The sequence below is a fragment of the Eumetopias jubatus genome, unplaced genomic scaffold, assembly GCF_037043125.1.
Source record: "Eumetopias jubatus isolate StellerSeaLion01/CBP00866 unplaced genomic scaffold, mEumJub1_p1.0 scaffold_10, whole genome shotgun sequence".
Classification (NCBI taxonomy): Eukaryota; Metazoa; Chordata; class Mammalia; order Carnivora; family Otariidae; genus Eumetopias; species Eumetopias jubatus.
The window spans coordinates 54351862-54373979 of record NW_028274816.1 but is presented as its reverse complement, the minus strand read 5'-3'; the positions used below and the strand labels follow the sequence as shown (position 1 = coordinate 54373979).

Here is a 22118-nt window from a genome sequence, read left to right as displayed (position 1 = left end):
CCTCCCCACTGCCACCACCCCTGTCTGTCCTGGGAGCCACTCTCATCACAGTGAGGTTGCAGCAGGGCAGAGGGGAGGAAGAAGGAGCTGGCGGGGTGCGGCTGGAGCAAAGACAGCGTTCGTGTGTGCAAGCCGGGGCACACTGGTCAGGTGCCAGGACCCATGGGGCTCGCTGACTTATGGGGCCACCACTGGGCGGGAATCCTGCTTGCAGGTGAGTGCACTGCTCCCTTCAGAGGGGGCTGGGGATGGTGTGTGTATGTGTGTGTGTGTGTGTGTGCATATGTGTGTGCGCGCGCACACAAAAGAGAGACAGAGACACAAAGAGAAATAGAGATACACACACACACAGAAATATAGATAAATACAAAAGAGATTGACAAAGGTAAAGAGAGACCAGAGATAATGACATATATACAGAAAGAGATAGAACCACAGAATAAGAGACCTAGAGAGAAATAGGGGGACACAGAGGCAGAGCATGAAAATGACAGGAGAAACTGTAGCAGAGGGAAGAACAGGGAGGGACAGATAGGAGAGAGGAAGACAGAGGACAGAGACAGAAAGAAAAATGTACAGTCACACAGAGAGAGAGAATTCGGGGGAGTCGTGGAGAGAGAGAGATCCAGAGAAAGGTATGGAAAGAGCTGGAACATAGCAGACAGGAGAAGATGGGCAGACGGAGGATGTGCCAGCCCCGCGTGGCCAGGTCACACCTCAATCAGGACAGGGGATGGATGTGACACTGATGCTTAGAGTCTTGGAGGCAAAAGGAAGAAACGAGACTATTTTGATAAGAAAAAGCATTTTGGAGGCAAAGAAATGATTTTGCAATGCGTGGTGTACAAAATGCAGCCCTGCTTTGCTGTGTCGCCCTGAGACCAGCTCTTCCCCCCTGGCTGACCCTGGCAGGCTGCGGGGGTTCCGGGGTCCCCCGAGGGGCTGTGAGTTTGCTTCCCCCTGTGCACAGAAGGCAGGACCCTGTGGGGAGGAGGCGGGAGGGAAGGGGCCAGGTAACAGCTGTCTGCAGAGGGAGGTGTATCTCAAATGGGTGTGATGAGACGCAACGTTGATGCTTTCACTCAGTATTTCTGTTATCCTTACGATAGTTATGTGAGGTGGGAACTATTATTACTCCATTTTACAGATGGGGAGAAACTGAGACTCAGAGAGGGGACATGACTTGCCAAAAAAAAAAAAAAAAAGACAAAGCTGGTTATTCACATATAGGCAGTCAGGCTTTGAGCCTGTGGACTTAACCTCTAGCAGTATTACAGGCAGAAAATACAAACATAGAAATAATCATAATAATAATAGTGACTAGCACTTACTATGAACTGTTTTAAGCACATCACATCTGATATCTCAGCGAGCCTCACAACAACCCCATGAACTAACTTCTGTTCTCCCCATTTTGCTGTTGAAGAAACTGAGGCTCACAAAGAGTGAGAAGCATTAGAGTCAGTATTTTTTTCCAAATATCCTAAGAGCCCATGCCCTTAACCACTGACTGAGCAGGGAATGGGGCGGGGCTCGGGCCAGACTGGGGTCCAGCGAGGGCTGGAGAGAAACATGGCTGCCGGCCTCTGTGAATTGCGCTGAGGCGAGGCTTGGGGGGATGTCAAGGTCAGCTGCACATGAGCACGGGGGCAGGGGGTGGGGGGTCCACGGTCTCTTCAAGCCTGAATGTAGATTGGCCAAATGGAACACCCACAACTCTTGCTATCTTGTTCCTTTTTCCTCCAGACGGGAGGGAAATCTCCGCCCGAGGGCAAGTCTGCAGAAGTACCAGAGATTAATTTCCCCCAGCAGAGATAACAAAGTTCCCGTTTATCAGGGATAAGCTCTGTACCCATCCCTGGGCTGACAGGAGGAATTATGCAGTGTTAAGAACACACTCTTTAGGTGCTGGCCGGCCAGGTTCGAGTTTGGCTTCTGCCACTTAGTATAATGGTCTTGGAAAGGGACTCCACCTCTCTGAGCATCTCTTTCCCTCTGTGTGGAGTGAGGAGACTGATCATGTATCTCCTGCAGGGTGAGCATCAATGGAGAGAGCACAGTGACCCTCAGGGGCCCCATTACAACTTGCCAGTATTCATCACCTCAACGCAACAACCCTGGAATGCAGGTGATATTATGTCCATTCTACAGCTGGACAAATTGAGGCTCAAGGAGATTAAAAACATGCCACAAGTCACATGGCCAGTGAGTAGTGGCCAGGAGTCAAGCCTCTAGGGGTGAAGTGCCATGTCCATGACCTAGACTCCTCTCTCTTTATGAAGACCATAACTGGACACCCCCAAAACACTGCCCCCTCTCTGAATGCCTCTTCTCTCTTCCCCACCAGCCTTGCTTTTGACCATGTGGAGCCTACCAGCTGCAGTCCAGTTCACCCTTGATGCCAACCCACTTACCACCACCGAAGGTTAGCAGGATGTTGTTCCATCTAGGTCTGGGACCCCCTGGGCACCCCAGACCCATGGCAGATTCAGAGATGTGGGCACATTCTGATCCCTGCCTTCATACCTAAAGCACCCATCGGGATTCCGTGCCCAAAGTCCCAACAGGACAAATCAGATTGGCCCAGCCAGGGTCAGGCGACAACTGGACAGATCAGTTGTACTGGGGGCAGGAGTAGAAGGGTGGACTGTGGCTGGCATGGTTGTGGGTGGGAACGGTTGGCTAAGAAGCGGGCAGTGGGATCTGGCTGGCATCCCTGTTACAAACGTGATTCTCCTTACAGCTGAAATTAATTGACCCATTGTCATATACCAGATCCTTCTGCTTTATTTGTACAGTCCCCTTTAGTGAGGCTCAGAGAGGGGAAGTAAGTTGCCCGTGATCACACTTAAAATGAGCAGTAGATCTAGCATTTGAGTCCAGGCACTGAGCTCATTTGTCTTCTGGCAATTCCAGTCCAGTCTCTCTGGGTCCCTCTGTGGCTACGTTTGGCTTGGTGCTCTGTCTGTGTCTCTGCCTCTGTCTCCTTCTCTCTCTTTCTCCCTGTGCAGCACTGCCGGGCAGGCCCACCATTTCAATCAGCCAGGACACTGCCATAGAGCAGAGGGAACAGGTGACCCTCTGCTGTGACACCAAGGATGCCAACGTTACCATCCACTGGTTCTCCAACGATCTCCCCCTGGTGTTCCATGAGCGCATGCTGCTGTCTACAGATGGCAAGAAACTCACCATCCTCACTGTGCAGCGGGAGGACTCTGTGACTTACAAATGCAAAGCTCAGGGTTTCTACCAGGTCCAGAGCAGTGATCCCACCTTCCTGACTGTAAACTGTGAGTCCCTTTCCATTCTCCCCAGCCCCTCACTGACACCCCCTTTCTTGATGATTTCATTCAGTCTCACAGCTTCAGATACCATCCTGTTATGGACTTGTCTACCCTTGGCCTCTCGATGTATAAGTAACCCTTTGATGTCTCTACTTGGACTCTCCTGGGAATATCCAGGTTAAGATATCTAAAACTAAGTTCCTTAACCTTCAGATGTTTGCTACAAAATCTTGCCTGGGTAGGGGCAAGGAAAGAGCATTTTCTGGCATACTTCAGATGTGTCTTACAATCCCGCTTTCCCCAGGGACAAGGCTGACATTTAATTTCCATTAGACTCCTGTATCTCCTTTGTAATTGACCCAGACCTTGGATGGGGAGAAGAGAAATATTAGTATTTACTGACTCCGGGGTCTCCCTAAGAGAGCCTTTGCTGATGTGATCATCCTGCTGTGACTGTTCTTGTCCTCCCAGACGGTCCTGACCCGTTTGAAATCAAGTTGGATTCTGGTGTATCCAGCGGGGGGGTGGTTGAGGTGATAGAAGGCTCCCATGTGACCTTCTCTGCGGAAACAGTCTCACCCACCTCCTGCCTATTCCTGGTTTCTCAACAATAACTTCACTCTGTCTTTCACCACGAGAACACTCACCATCCAGGCTGTGTCCACGGAACATGAAGGCACGTACAGGTGCTTGGTGTCCAACCGTGCCACCCAGCTGCTCCGCCTGGGTGCTCTTGAAGTCCGAGTCCTTGGTGAGGCTCTTTCTCCTGCTCCTCTCCTTTGTTCCTCTGGGAATCAGAGCTACACCAATATCCCAGAGGTTGAGGAGGACACAGAAGAGTGGGGATTTCCTACGTGGCTGGTGGCAGAACGGGGCTCTGACCACAGGGAAGGACCTGGCTCCTGGCTTGGCCCATCTTCCACAAGACCTTGTTGGCTGGCTGTGGGTTGTCCATTCTTTGATTCTCTGAAAGTTGGTGGTGGGGGGGGTTGATTCTCTATACATACAAACCCTAACACAATATTCACACATCTCAGCACACAAATACCCACCACATATGCACAGCACACTCACACACATGCACAGCACACACAAGACACATGTAATTCACATACAATAAACACGCACAGCCCTACCAACGTACAACATACACACAAAGCACATACAAAATGCACACAACAGAAATGTTTAACACACAGTACCTAACACAGCGTTGACCTACATCCCATGCTCAGACTGTTCACACAAACCCCCAACACATATACAGCAAACAATACCGCAAACGCACAACACACTCTCATATGAAACATATATACACAATATAAACATACACACATTACAGTCACTCAACATCCTCACATACGACACAGAAAATACCCACATACTGTACGTTCAATTCCCTCAGCACATGTACATATAACTGACACACATTACACATCCTCAGGATATACATACAACCACACGACACAGTCATACACAAAGCATCTAGAACACCATACAACACATATGCATAACACACACATAAAACAGACACAAACTTAAAACACACACAACATGTCCATATACCACACCCTCATCATACACACACTCGCATAATTGTCACACAGCACACACTCGTACCCCCCATATGATGCAGTCATAGGCAAAGAACACACACACACCATCCACAACACATACACACGTGTCCCTGGAAAGCCCGATGGCGCCTGCTTGGGCAGGAGACTGGGGAGGGGTCCCTGACCCGCACCCCGTGTCCCTGTGTGTGTTTCCAGAAATGCTGACCAAGCCTCACATTGTGTCCCCAAGCCTAAATCTCGTGGAAAGTGCCAGCTCCGTGGCCCTGACCTGCCAGACCTCCCACAAGGGGGCTGGAGTCCTGTGGTTCCTGAGGGGCCAGGCCCTCCTGCCTAGCAAGCACCTGGTGCTGTCGGCCGACAACAGGAGCCTGGTCATCCACGGCCTCCAGCGAGACGACACAGGCCCCTACGAGTGTGAAGTCTGGCACTGGGGCAGCCAGGCACGAAGTGAGCCCCTCACGCTCACCATCAGCTGTGAGTCACCCAAGCTGGACTTTGTCCTCCTCTCCCTTCCTCCTTCCCTTTCGGTGGTTCCTTCCAGCCATTCGTGCCACAATTACTGATTCCTGCTCTGTGCCAGGCATGTGTGGGCACGGGACAAGGCAAAGCACCTGCCCCTGTGGGGCTTAATGTTCTAGTGGAGAGACGCACCTTAAACAGCTAAGCAAGGGAGAGGCATGGTGTGTCGGGCAGGGCTGAGGAGAAACACGAGGGCAGCAGGAGGGGCAGGGAAGGCTGGGAGCGGAAGGTGTTGCAGTCTTAGTCACGCTGGGCAGTCAGGGGAGGCCTCCCTGAGGAGGAACACTGCAGGCTGCTAAGGAAAGAGAGAGCCAGGGGGAGGGAGCGGCGTGTGAGGTGGGTGATGAGCGGGAACCCGAGGAGGCCAAGGTGACCAGACGGGTGAATTAGGGGGAGGACAGAATGGGAGAGGTCTGCAGGTAAAAGGGTGGGGGCAGATCCTGCAGGGCCCCGTGAGCCACGGCAAGGGCACTGGGAGCAACAGTAGGCTCTGGGCAGAGGGAGAAGAGGATCAGACTCAGGTTCTCACAGGGCATCCTGGGCCCTTGTCTATGGGGTGGAAGCAGGGGAGAGGGAGGAGGCTGAGAAAGTGTTGGGTTTGTTCGGGTCCTTGGAGAGGCAGACCCCAAGGTAGGATTAAAGGGGTGACACGTACAAGGGCTTTAGCAGGAGGAATGCTCCTGTGCAGAAATGTAGGGAGGGAGCCTTGGAAGGCTGGGGGAGCCACTGACCGAGATGCCCGTCCCACCCTGAGCAAGCAGGGGAGGGGGGGGGAGAGAAGGTTGGATGGAAGTGTGGAAACCACCATGCAGTCTGAAGAACATCAGCAAGGCTGTCGGGGAGCCCCGTATCTCCCAGGAAGGGGCCTGCCTCAGTTTCCCCAACATGCTCAGGTACAGGTCGGGTGCAGCCCGTGGGAGAGCAGGCAGTGGATTTCAGGGGCTGGGCACTTGGTTATTGAAACTCCTGCCATCGGAAATCTGCAAGCCACCTTCTCGGGATGGCCCACAGTCGTCCGTCTGGGGAATGAGAAGTGGTCGGACCATGGGACCATGGATTCATTTGGAATCTAGAACTCAGGATTTGCTGCCATTGACACAAGTGAAAGAGAAAGGGACTGACTCCAAGGTTTTTTGCCTGAGCTACTCACATGGTTTAACGGCCACGAGCTGAAGTGGAGAAGAGGCACCTGCAGGGAGAGGAAGTAGGGTCCACGTGTATACGTGTTAAATAATGGGGCGTATGGGGGTGGGGGTTACATGCACTGCTGCTCTCTTCTTCCGTTCCCGCTTCAGTCATGGAACCAAAAACTGCTCTTTTGCTCTCCCTCTCTGCTGAGCAAATGTGGGGTGCTTGGTAAGTACCAGTTGTGACTTTTGGAGCTCCCAGCCTACTTGGGACGGGGAGGTCAGCAATCAGGCCAAGAGAAAAAAAAAAAAAAAACAGCATCAAGAGTGCTGCCATGGGACGACAGGATTTGGGGAACCCAAAGGAAGCCCCCCACCAGCCTGGGGGATGTGGGAAGGCTCATCCTGAGAGGCGGTGTCTTTCATGAGATCCAGAGTAAGTTAGCTAGGTAGAGCAGACTCAGGGAAGAGCATTCCAGAGAAGGAAGAGAATATGTGAAGGCTCTGAAGTAAGAGGAAACATGAGAGAGAGGGAACTTCCGAGTAGGATCTTATTTCTGAATCGAGAGTGGGAAGTGTGGAGAGGTGAGAGGTGAGGCTGGAGGGGTCCGCGAGGGCAAGATTGTGAATGAGCTCTTCAGCCATGGCCTTTGTCCTACGGGTACTGGGGAGCCATGGAGGGCTCTGAGCACGGGAAGGATAGTGTCAAGTTTGTACTTCGGGAGCCCCTCTGGCTGCTGTGTGGAAGATTTGACACCGGTATGGGAAGACCCTGAGGGGTCCTGGCGGCCATGGGGTTTGGATGGGGAGAATATCAAAGGATACCTAGAAGGGGGTGAGGCCAGGACTTTCCTCCTTTCCCGGAGTGTCCCAACTAGAAACTCTTCGCGTCCTTCTTTCCAGTAGTTCACGTTAATTTAAATAAGACAGAGACTCAACCCTTGGTTAGCATGGAAAACTCAACAGCCATTTCGTTTGTTTCCTTCATGTTTGCGGGAGGAGGGCCAAGTGCCAATGACCTCCTTCTGGCTTTAGGAGGGAACTCTGAAAGTGTCTCTGCTTTGGAGAATACATGGATGTAAATTTAAATATCGCAACAGGGCCATTTGCTCTTCAGTAAGGAAGTCCATCAGAACGGTAAAGTCTTTGGAAGTGTGGGGCTATGGTCACAGGACACAGCAACAATTTGGAAGCCTGGATGCGTTATGAGGCTCCTAGTTGAGAGCTCGCTTTTGCAAGGGCAGGGGGTTTGTTTTTTATTTTGATGTTGTTTTGCTTTGGGTTTCTCCCCTCCATGCTGTGAACTATACAGTCTGCCTGCTTGGCAGCTAAGGAGGAAAAGGGAACATCTTGCCGAGATTCCTTTCAACGGCGGGTTAGAAGAGCCTTTGTTCTCCAGGCTATAACCTAGAATTCTGTTAGTTAGAATCGAGAAGGGGCGGCGGGCGGGGGAAGAGGTAAAGCTTCCAATGTGGATGCAGGGCGGGCAGAACAGGAAAACTCACCAGTGGAGGGTGGGTGCTTGATGTTTGGCTTTGCACACAGATGGCCCCGATCGAGTGGACATCACCAGAGGGGCAGCGTCTGGGGTGGTCAGCACCATCAGGGTGGAGCTCAACTGCAGCCTGACCCTGCAGTGTCAGGCGGAGTCCCAGCCGGGCGCCAAGTTTCACTGGACCCTTGAACACTCCACCACTGTGTATATGGGCAAGCACTTAATCATCGGGGCCCTGACCTGGGAACACCAGGGCATCTACAACTGCACGGCCTCCAACCCGCTGACCCACCTGGCCCGCTCTGCCTCCGTCCTGGTCAGAGTGGTAGGTGAGTGCCTCAGTGTCCCTTCCCCTGGGGTCCAAACGGCTTTCCCTGATGCCAGCCTCACTATCTAGTCTTCTAGTGTGACAAGTGTGCTGCGTGGGGCAGAGTCCCAGTCTGGAGCTGCCGAATCCCAGCCTGTAATGCTTGGGAGCCAGAACCTCTCCTTCCTAGCTGTGTGCCCTGGAAAACCCTCCAGGCTGCTCTGAGCCTCAGTTTTTTGTTTTTGTTTTTGTTTTTTTTACCTGGAAATGGGGGTTGTCATGCCTTACCTTCCAGAGTTGTTTAGAAGCACAGTGAGTCAGGGAGATAGTCAATGAGCGAAGGAGTGAACTGGTAGGAATTATATTAATTATAGGAATTATATATATTTTAAAGATTCTATTTGTTTGAGAGAGAGAGAAAGAGAGAGAGAGAGCACGAGCAAGCAGGGGGAAGGACAAAGGGAGAGGGAGAAGTAGACTTCCCGCTGAGCAGGGAGCCGGACATGGGGCTCGATCCCAGAACCCTGGGATCATTACCGGAGCTGAAGGCAGATGCTTAACCGACTGAGCCACCCAGGTGCCCCTAATTATAGGAATTATATCACTAACAGCTTGGTGTGACTGGCAGCGAGTCCCTGTATTTCTATCTTGAGTTATTGAGAGGGCAGCACGGTGTCGCTATCAGCCAGAGTTTTGTATCCCAGCTCTAATGCTTACTGGCTGTGTGATCTTGGGCATGTTGCTTAACCTCTCTGGACCTCTGATTCCTTGTGGGTGCAAAAACATAACAGTTGTGCTTATATCATAGGGTCACTGAAATTAACCAACATTTGTAAGGTTTTTATGGCAGTGCCTGGCATATTGTGTTTATTAAACAAATAAAATTATTATTTTTAAAAATATTTTATTTATTTATTTGACAGAGAAAGACACAGTGAGAGAGGGAACACAAGCAGGGGAAGTGGGAGAGGGAGAAGCAGGCTCCCCGCGAAGCAGGGAGCCTGATGCGGGGCTCCATCCCAGGACCCTGGGATCATGACCTGAGCCAAAGGCAGACGCTTAACGACTGAGCCACCCAGGCGCCCCACAAATAAAATTATTCTTTATTGAGCCTATGCTGCATTCCCGAAACAAAACCTTTCCATATACAGTATCAGCAAACACTTCCTGGGTGCCCACTGCCAACCAGCTCTGAGTTAGGCTTCCTGGCATCTCTGTTGTGTAGGAGAGACTGAGACCCGTCCTAGGGTTTGAAACCAGGCTGGCCACCTCAGGAGTCAAGTTCTTAGTTGTCACCGAGTAGAGGACCCTATGCACATTCCCAAACTACCTTATTTAATCTTCAAAACAACTCTCTGGTCTTGTTAAGACCATTTGGTGAATGGAGAAACAGAGGCTCAGAGAGGAAGCAGTGAGTACGGTTGATGGTCATGGGGGCATTGTAGGATTTGAACGAGATCATGTATGACAGGCTCTTGGAGCTTAGAGCTTGGTGGATGGCAGCTTCTATCATCATCATCATCATCAGATCATATCATGGTCTTTTATCAAGTACTGACGCTGTGTCAGGCATGGTGCTTTTACTCCTATGTGGGATCTCACTTAATGCCCTCAAAGCCTATAGGGTTATGAATGGCTATGCTTGTTTGACATAGAAAGAAATGAAGGCTCAAAGAATGAAACTAAGAACCCCCAACACATCCTGGAGGCCCCTTCCTGCCCCTCCAAAGCAGAGAGCCCCTTCCTCTCACCCCTGATCCTCATGGCTGCCTTCCTCATCCCTGTGGCTGGACTTCACCCCTTTGGGAAGGCTTCTGGGCAGAAGCTGGATGGGAAAACACAGGCCCACGTTAATGATTACAGCTGCTATTTATTAATCACCTGTGGTGTGTGCAGCATGAACATTCACGATCTCATTTCATCTTCACATCATCATTGTGTGGTGGGTAGCATTTCACTCACTTTACAGATGAGGACATCAGACTCAGAAGGGGATGTCACTTGTCCGTGGTCCCAGGGCCCCAGAGAGTCAAAGGTGACTCAGGTATGAAAATGAGGAGGAAAATGGGGGAAAGCCAGGTTTCTGGTTTTCAAAGCCCTTTCCTCTGAAAGCCATATTTGATCCATTATCCCAAGCAGTATTGTCATCCCACCAACATTTACTGATCACTTTCCATGGGTCTAAATATTGTCCTATCTTGAGCATGTTGAACATTCCATATTTTGAACATGAATGCTCTTATGCTGAATCTTTTCAGCAACCACTGACACTATTATCCCTGTCTTACAGAGGAGACAACTGAAGCACAGAGAGGTTAAGTAGCATGGTCAAAGTCGCACAGCTGAGACATGAATAGGCCATTGGACACCAGAAATGATGCTATTAATAACCACAAAATGCTGCCTCCCGGTGACTGGAAAACACATGTTCATCACGTGACAGTAAAGATAAAGCCACAGTTTGGGAATGGGGACGGGGGCAGGCATGAGGGTGTGTCAGACCAGGGCCCTGATTCTTTCTCCTTGCCCAGGTCCCAGATCATCCCTGTCTGCAAGAGTCATTGCTGGCATTGCTCTGGGGATCTTGACTGTCATTGGCCTATCCACAGGGCTGGGCTATTTCCTCTACAACAGAAACGCCAGACGGTAAAGCTGGGAATGGGGTAAGGGAGGTGGCCTGCAGGGGGCCTGCCTGGCCGAAGTGTTGCTGACCATGGTGCTGAGCTGTGTCTGTAGCAACTGGGGAACTCAGGGGGGTTGGGACATTGCCCAAGAATGGATGTGGGAGATGGGTAGGGCCTGTGAAGATGGCAAGGACTAGAGGCAGAAGAATGAGGGATTTGGGGTTTCAGGTTCTCAAGGAAAAAAGCAGAGGACCCCATCCAGGAGGGAACAACACCCACCTCTGCGGAGGGGCCCCATGCAGAGCCCTGTTCCAGTAAGTGACTTCATAGCTGGTGCCCAGGGCAGCAGTGGGGGCTGGGGAAGGGGCTGCTCCTGGGAGCCTGGGCCTCTGCTCCCAGCTCTGCCACTAGTGATCATGGTTGAGATTGGAGCCAAGAACTCTGAGTTCTGCCTATTCCAACAGCCACAGCAAAAAATAGGGAAAAAATAGGTTGCTATTCTCTCCTTCCTCACCCTCAGAAAAATTTGCTAGTTGATTGCTGTAGGAAGAGGGAATCAATCACAACACTCATCCCTGCTGAACCCAAAGTCAGCCTTATAACACACCTCAGCACAGTGCTTCATGCATGCTCTACATGGGATGGATGGGAGCTGACTAAAGGCAAAATGAAAACATCTTTGACATCTCTGGGCTAGGATTCTGGAAGGATTCCCACCCCCCCCGGAAATGGAAGCCCTAGAGATTGTCTGATCCAGCTCAGTTTTGCAGAGGGGAAATCCACGCTCAGGAAAGAGAAAGGATAAACTCCACGCTACAGAGGGCCCACTGGGGCTAGGTCTTAGATTTCTGTCCTCATCCATCTTATCAAACAGCCTTATCTAACCCAGAACTAGATTTCCAGGACATTTAGTCATCTAGTCTAGACACTGACATCTAGTCAGTGTCACTAGAGATGTAATGGGGAGTCCTGGGGAGGAAGGAAGGAAGGTAGGTTTCTGCCACTACCTTTCTGGGGATAGGCGTGACCTGGAGAAACAGCCCCTTCCCTCACATCTCTTCCTAACTCCAGCCCCAGGCTGGCACTCCCTTTCTCTAGACTGGCCAAGGCCCATGTTTGCCAACTTACCTGAACCTCAAGGACAGGCTGGGGTCAAAACGGTGAGCAGTGCTCCAGAGGGACCCCCCCTGCTCCCCTGACTACCTGGTCCTCCCCCAGCCCAGCAGGGCCGTTCCAGTCCCACCTCTTGGGTTGGGGGGCGAGGCGTGTTCTCTTGAGGATGCCCAGTGCTAGTTTTGGTCTCTTCGCATCTCCTCCCCTTCCTCCTCTGGGGATCCCAAGATCCTCCCTGGCTTTCCATCTTTCTCCTTGTTTTCTTGCCCTTCAACAATGCCTTGAGCTCCTCTGGGAACCAGGAGGGATGTAACTGCCTCTGAGGCCAAAACTGTTTCTGAGAAATTTCTGGGAATGGTCCCCATCCCAAGCCCATGACCTCTTAACTACTTTCTTTTCCCCCAGGTGATGTCACCAGACCCCCCCGAGCAGTTTTATGAGGTATGTTGGCCCTGCTGGGTTTGATTTTAAAAAGCTGCAGTGGGAATACAATCTGAGAATGTTGTGTTTGACAAGTCTGAGAAACCATCCTGTATAAATCTTTATTGTACATTGCAAGGCCAGGGATGAGGAGAAAGTGGCCCGAGGCTTCAGAGGCAGCTGGGTCAGATTCTAGGTCTCTGGCTCCTAATGTGTTCCTTTTACCTCCAGGGCTCTGAATTGGCTTGCAAACGAGATGGCTCTAGCTAGCACATGCTGGAGTGCAAAGGATGTTTTGGGGGTAGAGGTTGCAAAGATAGCCGGGTGAAATGACAGAGTTCTAGAGCAGGGGCTGCGCCCTGGATCCTAAACTTATATCCACTTCTGATTCTTTGTAAGGACTTGGTGAAATCTATTCCTCTCGGGGATCACTGAAGATTGCAGGCTGACACTTCCTGTGATTTTAAGGCAGTCTGTTCCCGTGGCCCCTAACTGATCTCTCCATTCACCTGCAGCAGGATCCACCATCAGGAAACCCCAGGAACTCTTCTCATGGCCCCAGAAAACCAATGCCCAAAGTTGCATTGGATCCATTGGTCCCTACTCTACCAAAAGGAAACACAGAGTCAAGCTATGAGGTAATTTTATGCCACTCTGAATCTTTGGACAGGTCGAGAGCTGTCACCAACCTGCTTCTTCCTCCTTGCTGGAAAGTCTGTAGGATAAACTATAAGAGAATTTTCCCTTCATTATTTTTCAGTTCCATTCCTTTCATTCCCTCCTATCCTGTTCTACTTCATTTCATTCTGTTCCTTTCCAGTCCACTCATTTTTACTCCGTTTCATGTTTCCATCACATTTATTTTCACCCCACCTGTTAGAAGGTGGAGGAGGGGCAGGAATGTATCCCCCAAATTGAGAAGGCACTCTGAGACCAGAGAACAAATTGCTGCTGTGCAGCAATTCTCCATAAAGTCCTGATTTTAGTCCACAGATTTTATAGAGTGAAGTCACAGGATCTAACGCTTTACAGACCTCTTGCCACCACCTGTGCACCAGAAGAAACTATGTTATCTCTACCAGTTATCTGAACAACTTTAGGGAAGACCAGAGCAAGCCTTCCCCTATTCGGTGGGGGCATACCCTCACCTGCAAGGGGCCTGGAACACGTAGCCCCAAGCAAGGTCATCTCGCAGAGTTGAACAAGATGGAGTCAGTACTGTGGACACTCTTACACCACCCATTTCCTTTCTATCCATCTCACTTTACTCCATTTTTTTTTGAGAGAGAGAGAGAACATCCCCAAGAGCTTGAGAGGAGGAGGGGCAGAGGGAGAGAATCTCCAGCAGAGACCCCCCAGCACTGTTGAGTGCAGAGCCCAACGTGGGGCTCAGTCTCACAACCCCGAGATCACCCCCTGAGCGGAAACCAAGAGTTGGGTGCTCAACTGACTGAGCCACCCAGGCTTTGCTCCATTTCCCCCCCCCACTTTATTCCAACCATTTGCTTGCCATGCTATTTACTTCCACTCCACTCCATCCCTCCACACTCCATTTCTTTTGTTTCTTTCTATAAAATTCCTTCTTTTCCTCTTGTGTCACCCCATTCCATTCCTTTCCACCTCTTCCTTATGTCCATTCCATTCTTTCCCACTCATTTCTGTTGAATTTTCTTCATTTTTATTTTTTCCCTTAACTCCCCCTGGTTCATCCCCTCCGTCCTACACCTTCTGGCTCCCACCACCCCACTCCTTTCCGTTCGGTATCTCTGTTTACACAGTGCCAGGCACCTGGCTTTCATTTCATTCCGGAGCATTCCCTTTCTTCTCCCTCCATACAGTACCTCCCCACTCTCTTCCTTTCCCTTCCACTTCTCTCCTTCTTCTCCCTCCATTTCCTTTCCACTGTGCCTCCCTCTTCTGCTCAATTCTGCTCACTGTTTCCCGTGCCCATCCATTCTGCCCTCTTCCACCCCTTCCCTGCTCCCCTCCATCGGATCCCATCCCATGCTCCCATCCTTCTCTCCCGTCACATTCCCTTCCAGCAGCCCATGCTGCTCTCCTTCCCATCTAGCTCCCTGCTTTCTGGTCCTCTCCTTCCATGCCTTCCCTTCCACGCCACCGCATGAGCTGCATTCAACTCCATCTCTTCATCCTAGATTCCGCAGCGCTCCAGTTTCGTTCCTGTGTTGCCATTCCTGAACTCCCAGTTGCCCTTTGTCATATTACTTTTTTGTCACTTGCCTTCTATTCTTTTCCTCTCCTCAGATGCCTTCCCCTGACATTCTTGTCTGTTCAGTTCTAATCCTATGCTCCATGTCATTCCTCTCCTTTCCACACCAGCTTATTTTACTTCATTCTTTTCCTTTTCATTCCTTTCCACTATTATTTTTAAAAGATGTTACTTATTTGAGAGAGAGAGAGAAAGTGAGCATGAGCGGGGGGGGAGGGTCAGATGGAGAGGGAGAAGTAGACTCCCTGCTGAGCAGGGAGCCCAACTTGGGACTTGATCCCAGGACCCCAGGATCATGACCTGAGCCAAAGGCAGATGCTTAACTGACTGAGCCACCCAGACACCCCCGATTTTTCTATTTATTCCATTTCTTTCATTTACATTTTTTGGACCCTGTGCCATTTATTCCTTTCCACTCCCTGACTTCAGTTTCTGTTCCATATTTCATTTCTTTCCATTCCCACCCCTTTCAGTGCATTGATAACTATCTATCCCTTTTGATTTGTTTCCTTTTCTAATCTTTTTTTTTTCCCATATTTACCTCTCTGCATTTCTTCCATGGGGGACTTGAGGCAATTCACAGCAAGCTTATATACCACACTATATAATGGTGCTAAATTACAAATAGGAACCACAATTAGGAAAATACGTTTAATAATAGCAGCAAGTCAAGGCATGGATAAGAAAGTTAATCTGCTGGACCAACAATAGTATCTGTCCCTATATTTCTCATTTGTCTTTGACTTTCTTCGTAGCCAAATTAAAAAAAAAAAAACATCAGTTTTATCACCCAAAAGGAAGAAAACTATTAGCTCATTCAGGCAAATGGGAAGCAGAGCTTCCTACTGGAAGTTGAGATAACTCAGGTAATGGCTTCCTGGTTCTAAGGATTAGTGAAGTTATTTCAGAGAACACAAGTGATAACTTCCACGTTCAGGACTAGCCAGACTGCTCCATGCCCAGGGATGGACTTTAGACAGTATCCTCTGAAGGAGTCAGTGACCATTCAGACTTTTAGGAGGCAAAAGAGGGAGGCCAGGACAGATTTGGAAAAGAGAAAGTTTAGGGACACAGAACTCCAATAATTTAGTGTCTGAAGTCCTTCCTTTCAGTAGAGAAACAAATGTGTTCCCTGTTCTTCCAGAGGGCAGACCAGTTACTGTGGAGGGTATATTGGAGGGTGGCTGGCAGTAGTCTAACTGACAGATGAACCATCCTCAAAAGATGTGAATGTCTTATATATCATAGCCAGGGATTTTAAACATTATCTTTTTTTTTTTTTAAAGTAGGCTCCACACCCAATGTGGGGCTCGGACTCATGACCCCAAGATCAAGAGTCTCATGCTCTTCCAACTAAGCCAGCCAGGCACCTCCATAGTCAGGGATTTTAATAAAAAGACAACCCTCTGAAAGTAATTGAGAGAACAGTGGGGAATCTCAGATAACTCAATTTCAGAAATTATGTGTGGGTGTCCAAGGACTGGAATGTTATCAGGAAGCTTTTCTCTCTTATGCAGTTGCTTGTAATTGCTGAGCAACGAATTTGCTCCATTGTTCTCAGTCCAGATTGAATTCCTATGCAAGCTTCCTGGTCACTATTACTCTATAACTTCAAATTCCATATAACACCATCCTCTCTTACTATTTAAGAGTTTCCAGGTTCAAATTCTACAGAGGAGAATCAGACTGGCTCAGGCCACCGTATGGATTGTGTTTAGGCTTGTCAGCTCTTCAGTCAGCTATGAACTGGTACAGTCAGGCTTTTGGGTCCCTCTCTTCATCAGGGTCTGGGGCGGAGAGCTACATTTGTTCCCTTTTATCAATAAAGCAAAAGCTCTTCCTAGAAGTCTCACTCAGAGAAATTCCTCTTCTATCTCCTTGGCCAGAATTCTGTCACATGGTATTCCTTGTTGCAAAGAAGGCTGAGAGAGTGAGGTATTATATTTCCTAGTCTTGTGGATAGAAGTAGACAAGGGATAAGATATGGGGAAGAGTGCTGGGTCAGCAAACTGAATGTGTGCTATATTCTGGAGGGATGAGAAGGAGCAAACCATGCAAAGGGTATGGAGTGGAGCATTCCAAGTCGAGGGGCATTAAGTGAAAAGGCTCTGAGGTGGGTGTATTATAACCTGTTGCTGCATAACAAATTACCACAAACATAGTAGCTTAACACAGCATATGTTATTGTCTCAAAGTTTCTGTCGGGAGTCCAAGCACTGCTTAGATGGGCCTTCTGCAAGGCTGTAATCAAGGTGTTGGCCCAGGCTCAGGTCTCATCTGAGGCTTGACTGGGGAAGGAGCCACTTCCAAGCTCGCGTGGTTATTTGGCAGCCTTCAGTTCCTTGCAGACTGTCATAACAAGGGCCTCATTTTCTTATTTGCTGTCAGCTGGAGGCTGCCCTCAGTCCTTTGCCATGTGGCCCTCTCCATAGGCAGCTCACACCATTGCATCTTGCTTTTTCAAAGCCAAGACAGAAGTTGCAATCTTACATAACAGAATCAATACCTGCCATCATGCACATCCTGCCATTTTGCCATATTCTATTGGTTAGGTGCAAGTCACAGGTCTTGCCCTCAAGGGATGACATAAGGGCATGAATACCAGGAGGTGAGGATTATGGGGGACACTTTAGAGTGTGTCCTCTGTGGTAGGGAAGCATATGGGCCATTATAGGAACACAGAGGTGCCAATGTGACTGAAGTGTAGTGATATAGGAGAAAGATCTTTGGAATTTCCAAGAATGGAGAACAGTGCCGGAATACCTGGGCCTTGGACTAAATATAGCAAGTAGACCAGGAAGGCCTACCCAGAAAATGGAACTCATCTTTTCTCTTTGTGTAACAGGTGCTTGTGAATCCAGAACACAGCATTTACTGCCAAGTGAACCCCTGAGTCTGATGGAAGCAGATTTCCTTTCTCCAGAAATCCTAGAGGAATCACGCTCAATCACATATTCAATGAAATTTATTGGGTGCCTATTATATTCCAGCCATTCTCTTTGTAGACCTTGTGACATTCTGTTTTAATGTGTTTTTCAAGCTCTGGACCCTAGCTCCCACCAAATCTTGGGCTTTTGATTCATGTTTCTTTAAAAGCAATAAAGACAGGGAGAAAGTGACCCAGAATTAGCGGGCCAAGGTTCGAGACCCAGCAGCTGGAGATGCCATAGCTATATCACGAGGATGGGCAAACACTGGGGATGGACACAGCAGCCGGGTGTGGGGGGGTGTGAGCCAGCCAAAGATGAGCAGGGGATGTATAGAGGGGCCAGTCTTTTCAAATCATGGCAGAGGATGAGAGACAAGGAGCTATTAAGAGATGATGACAGGAAAAAACAGAATGACACAGGAGACTGAGGCACCTGGGGGAGGAGCAGATGCAAGATGCTTAGAATCCCAAGGGATTTGGGGGTGGAGGTGGTGAGAGTCAGATTTGGTGAAGACAGAGTGAGGAGTCAAGGACTCCTTTCTGGACAGAGCACCTGAATGACTGGCTGACCACTTTCTGAGGCAACGATGAGGGAGGGGCACATTTGGGATAAAGAAGGAGAATCAAGAATTTGCTTTAGGCATGTCAAAAATAGATTAGCTGGAGAATAAAACAGGCAGTTGTTCATAAAAGTCTAGATAGAACAGGGTGGGAGAGATAAACATCTGGGAGTTGTTGGTGGGGCTTAAAGTTATGAGGCTGTAGGAGATCTTGTGTCAGGGTTCTCCAAGACCAGCCTCAGGCTCGATGATTTGCTAGACAGATTCACAGGACCCAAGAAGTTGTTATACTCATGGTTGTGGTTTATTATAGCAAAAAGAGAGAGAATAAAGTCAGCAAAGGGAAAGGTGCATGGGGTGAAGTCTGGAGGACACTACACGCAAACTTCCAGTGTCCTTTCTCAGGGTCACTGGAGAATTCCCCAGCAATGATGAATGACAACACTTGTGAAGGGTTGCCAACCTGGGAAGCTCACCCTGAACCTGAGTGTTCAGGGTTTTTATAGGAGGTCTAAGACTGACCTGTCACCAAAGCTCCAGACCCCTATAGAAGAAAAGCTGGTGTTCACCATAGAGCACGTTGTTTGTATAAACTATGGACAAGCTGGTACAGCATGGCTCAAGGCCTCAGGCCTGCAAAAACCCATTATCAGATAGAACATTACAAGAGCTCAGTCCCTAGAAGCCAACCAAGAGCTAGTCATGGAAATAGGCCCTTCTTGGGTTTGAATACCCTAGGCCTGTTGAGTTAACCCTTTCCCCTACAGATTGCAAAGAAAGTGGATAAAGACAGAGAAGAGTAGGGGCTAATAACTAAGCCCTGGGTCCCTCCAATGTTTATAGTTTGAGAAGAGGCTTGAGCAAAGGAAAAGGGCTTTTTTTTCTCCCCACTGCCACAAACCTGCCACCCCCCAGTATCCCAGGGACAGGTTATACTCCCCCTCTAGTGACTCTTGCCTTTATCCTCCAGCATTTAGAGCAAATGGATTCATGACCTCCTTGTTTCTCAGTATGTGTTGTGTCCTCACCCAAATCCTGGCCAATAGAACCTCAATATGAAACTTGGCTGATAGAGAAACCTCTGGGTTCGATGAGCATCTCCCTAGAATGAGTTCCTGTTCCTCAGTAGTAGCTGTTCTGAAGTCTCTGTAACATTCAGGTTAGGTCAGGATTTGGGTGCTCCTGGAAGTAAAACTTACCATCTTGTTCATTTTGAAAGAAGAAGAAAAGAAGAGCAAGCAAAAGCTGAAGTCAGCTTTAAATCATATATTACTAATGCATTAATGTCTGAATATCTTAAATTTTTTAAAAAAATGGAAAAATACAGAAAAAAGGGGAAGATGAGCTCATGGTCAAAGCATCCCATCATGATTTTCTCATATTTGCATACTGAATCTGTAGATCATTCTGCAATATTTGACATCTTTACAACACAGCTTGTAGTATGGTGATTCTATGTCTTTTATGTCTGTCATTGGGGTTTTGAAGATTTCTTCTTATGCTTCCTTTTTTTTTGCTTCTATTATGAATAAATATAAACTGTCCTGTCTTGTTTGCAAACTTAGTATGGCTTATGTAGAGGAAAGATATTGATAGGTGGGCAAGGGGCAATATAATGTAAGAGTTAAGATCATGAACTCTAGCATCAGACTTCTTGGACTCAGTCCCAGCTCTGTCCTCACAATACAATCCAGGGTAAGTAACTTAACACTTCTGGGCCTCAGTGTCATCTTCCATAAAATGGAAATAACAGTCCAACCTTGTATGAATTACTATGAGGACTAAGTGAGAAACGTTTATAAGGATGTTACAGCAGTACCTGGCATAGAGTGGTACATAAATATTTACCATTATCTGTTTCACATTCGATGCCTTTCTAGCCTCTCTTTGATGTTCATTTCTTTTAGTTAATTCTCTTGGGTCTTGTTGTTTGTAATCATATCTGCTAATCATAGTAATTTTGCATTCTCTGTGCCTAACGGTATGACGCATATCTATTTTTTTTTTTTTTTTTGAGAGATAGAGTGTCCTAGCGGGTGGGGAAGAGCAGAGGGAGAGAGAGGATCTCCACTGGTTGTGGAGCCAGATGTGAGGCTGGATCTCATGACCCTGAGATCAAGACCTGAGCTGAAATCTCGAGTTGGATGCTCAACCAACTGAGCCACCTGGGTACCCCATGATGCATATCTATTTTGTACTGAAGTTTTGTTTTTAAAACCAGTCCCTGTTTTTCGAACACATACTGAAACACAGATGAAATGAAATAATGTGTAGGAGTTGCTTCAAAACCACTGGAGGAGGAGGCCAGTGGAAAGCACAGGTGGGGCTAGAGATGAGAAAAGATCCAGTGGAAAATTAAGTTGCATGACAGGCCAAAGAGGGTGCCCTTTAACTAGTCTCTCTACTTTCGTGCTGGAAATTTATGTAACAAAAAGTTAAAAAAAAAAAACCAATAAGTTACCTACTTCCATTTAAAAAAACAACTATATTTAACCCTCAACATTAGAGCGATGCCCATTAAAAAGAGAACACAATCAAGAATGTCACTTCTACTGTGAAAATGATAGCCAACACAATCCAAATGCAAGGAAATATCTGGCTAAAAATATTGGCAAGGAAGAGATGAAATAATTATCTGTAGATGATTGTCTTACTAGAAAAGCCAAGAGTATCAAAGGAAATACAATAAAAATTCCTAACATTTCAGGGGTGCCAGGGTGGCTTAGTCAGTTAAGCATCTACCTTCAGCTCAGGTTATGACCTTGGGGTCCAGGGACCGAGCCCCGTGTTGGGCTCTCTGCTAAGCAGGGAGTCTGCCTCTCTCTCTCTCACTTTCTCTCTCGCGTGCGTGCACGTTCATGCTCTCTAAGAGATAAGTAAAAATCCTTAAAAGAATAAAAAATCAACCACAATAACCAATCATAAGAAATTTGGGGGGTAGAGATTACATTTCAAATAGCAATAATTTGTTGTTAGAAGTTATGTGAAGAAAACTACAGGAGTATTTTGACAGTAATAAAAAAGAAAACCTTTAAAATGTCATATTTTCATACAGCAGGGCTCCAATTATCAGCTTCTCCCTGGTGGGGTGGAACTAAACATCACTGTTTTCTCACAGGGTGATTGCGCCAATTAACGAGATGTTAAGGTGTTTAACAAAGGGCCAAGAACCTTTATTTATTCAAAACAAACCAAGTATTTATTGAGCATCTATCATGTGCTAGGTACCTTAGGATGCTGGGGATACGGCACTAATCAAGGTAGATACAAATCCTTTCCCTCATGGAGTTGACAGTCTAGTGGTGAAGGCAGGTAACAGACCAAATAAATACCCACAACATATGATTATGTTAGTGAAAATTTCTCTAGAGAATAAAGATGAGGGAAGCAGGGAGTACGTGGGGAGTGAAGGGTTTGTTTGCGAGCTTTCAACGGTTGATGGGGGAATGCCTCATGAGAAGGTGACATCTACCTAAAGACTTAGATGGCTGGAATCCAGGGGAATCCTCAAAGTAAGAGCCAGCCGGCAGCATGAATACCACATGCAAAGGTCCCAAGGTGGGAGCCTAAAGGAGGTGCTGGAGAAGGTGGAAAGGCCAGCGTGGCTGGAACTGAGAGAGAAAAATGGTCAGATGAGGCAAAAAGCGAAGGGGAGGGATAGAAAACAGATGCTTAAAGCCTTACAGGCAGAGAAAGAACTCAATTTAAAAAAACGAAAGGATTCTTGCTATTTTACCATCATGAGCTACAAAAACATATCAGCAAGTCAGATTCTTGAAGGACTTGACAGGAGCTCCCTGGACTGTGTAGCGGGCTTGTAGCCACTATCTTTGGACTCGAGGACCAAAAAGGAAACCGCGCGCGCGAAGCGTCTGACAAAGCAGTGGGCGCCCGGGAGGGGTCCCCGCCCTTCCATCGGATCCCGTTTTCACG

The 22118-nt window shown here is 48.2% G+C and overlaps 1 protein-coding gene across 1 annotated transcript; it reads left to right on the top strand.

Annotated features, from left to right (window-relative positions):
- Positions 1-2022: 2022 nt before the first annotated feature.
- Positions 2023-19739, top strand: CEACAM20 (CEA cell adhesion molecule 20). The gene is given in 13 exon segments (XM_088027653.1): positions 2023-2205; positions 2348-2425; positions 3012-3290; positions 3756-3855; positions 3857-4035; positions 5057-5335; positions 8053-8331; positions 10841-10955; positions 11162-11247; positions 12005-12093; positions 12452-12487; positions 12982-13104; positions 17542-19739. Coding segments are annotated over 13 exon segments (1698 nt in total). The 5' UTR covers positions 2023-2198; the 3' UTR covers positions 17590-19739.
- Positions 19740-22118: the final 2379 nt, after the last annotated feature.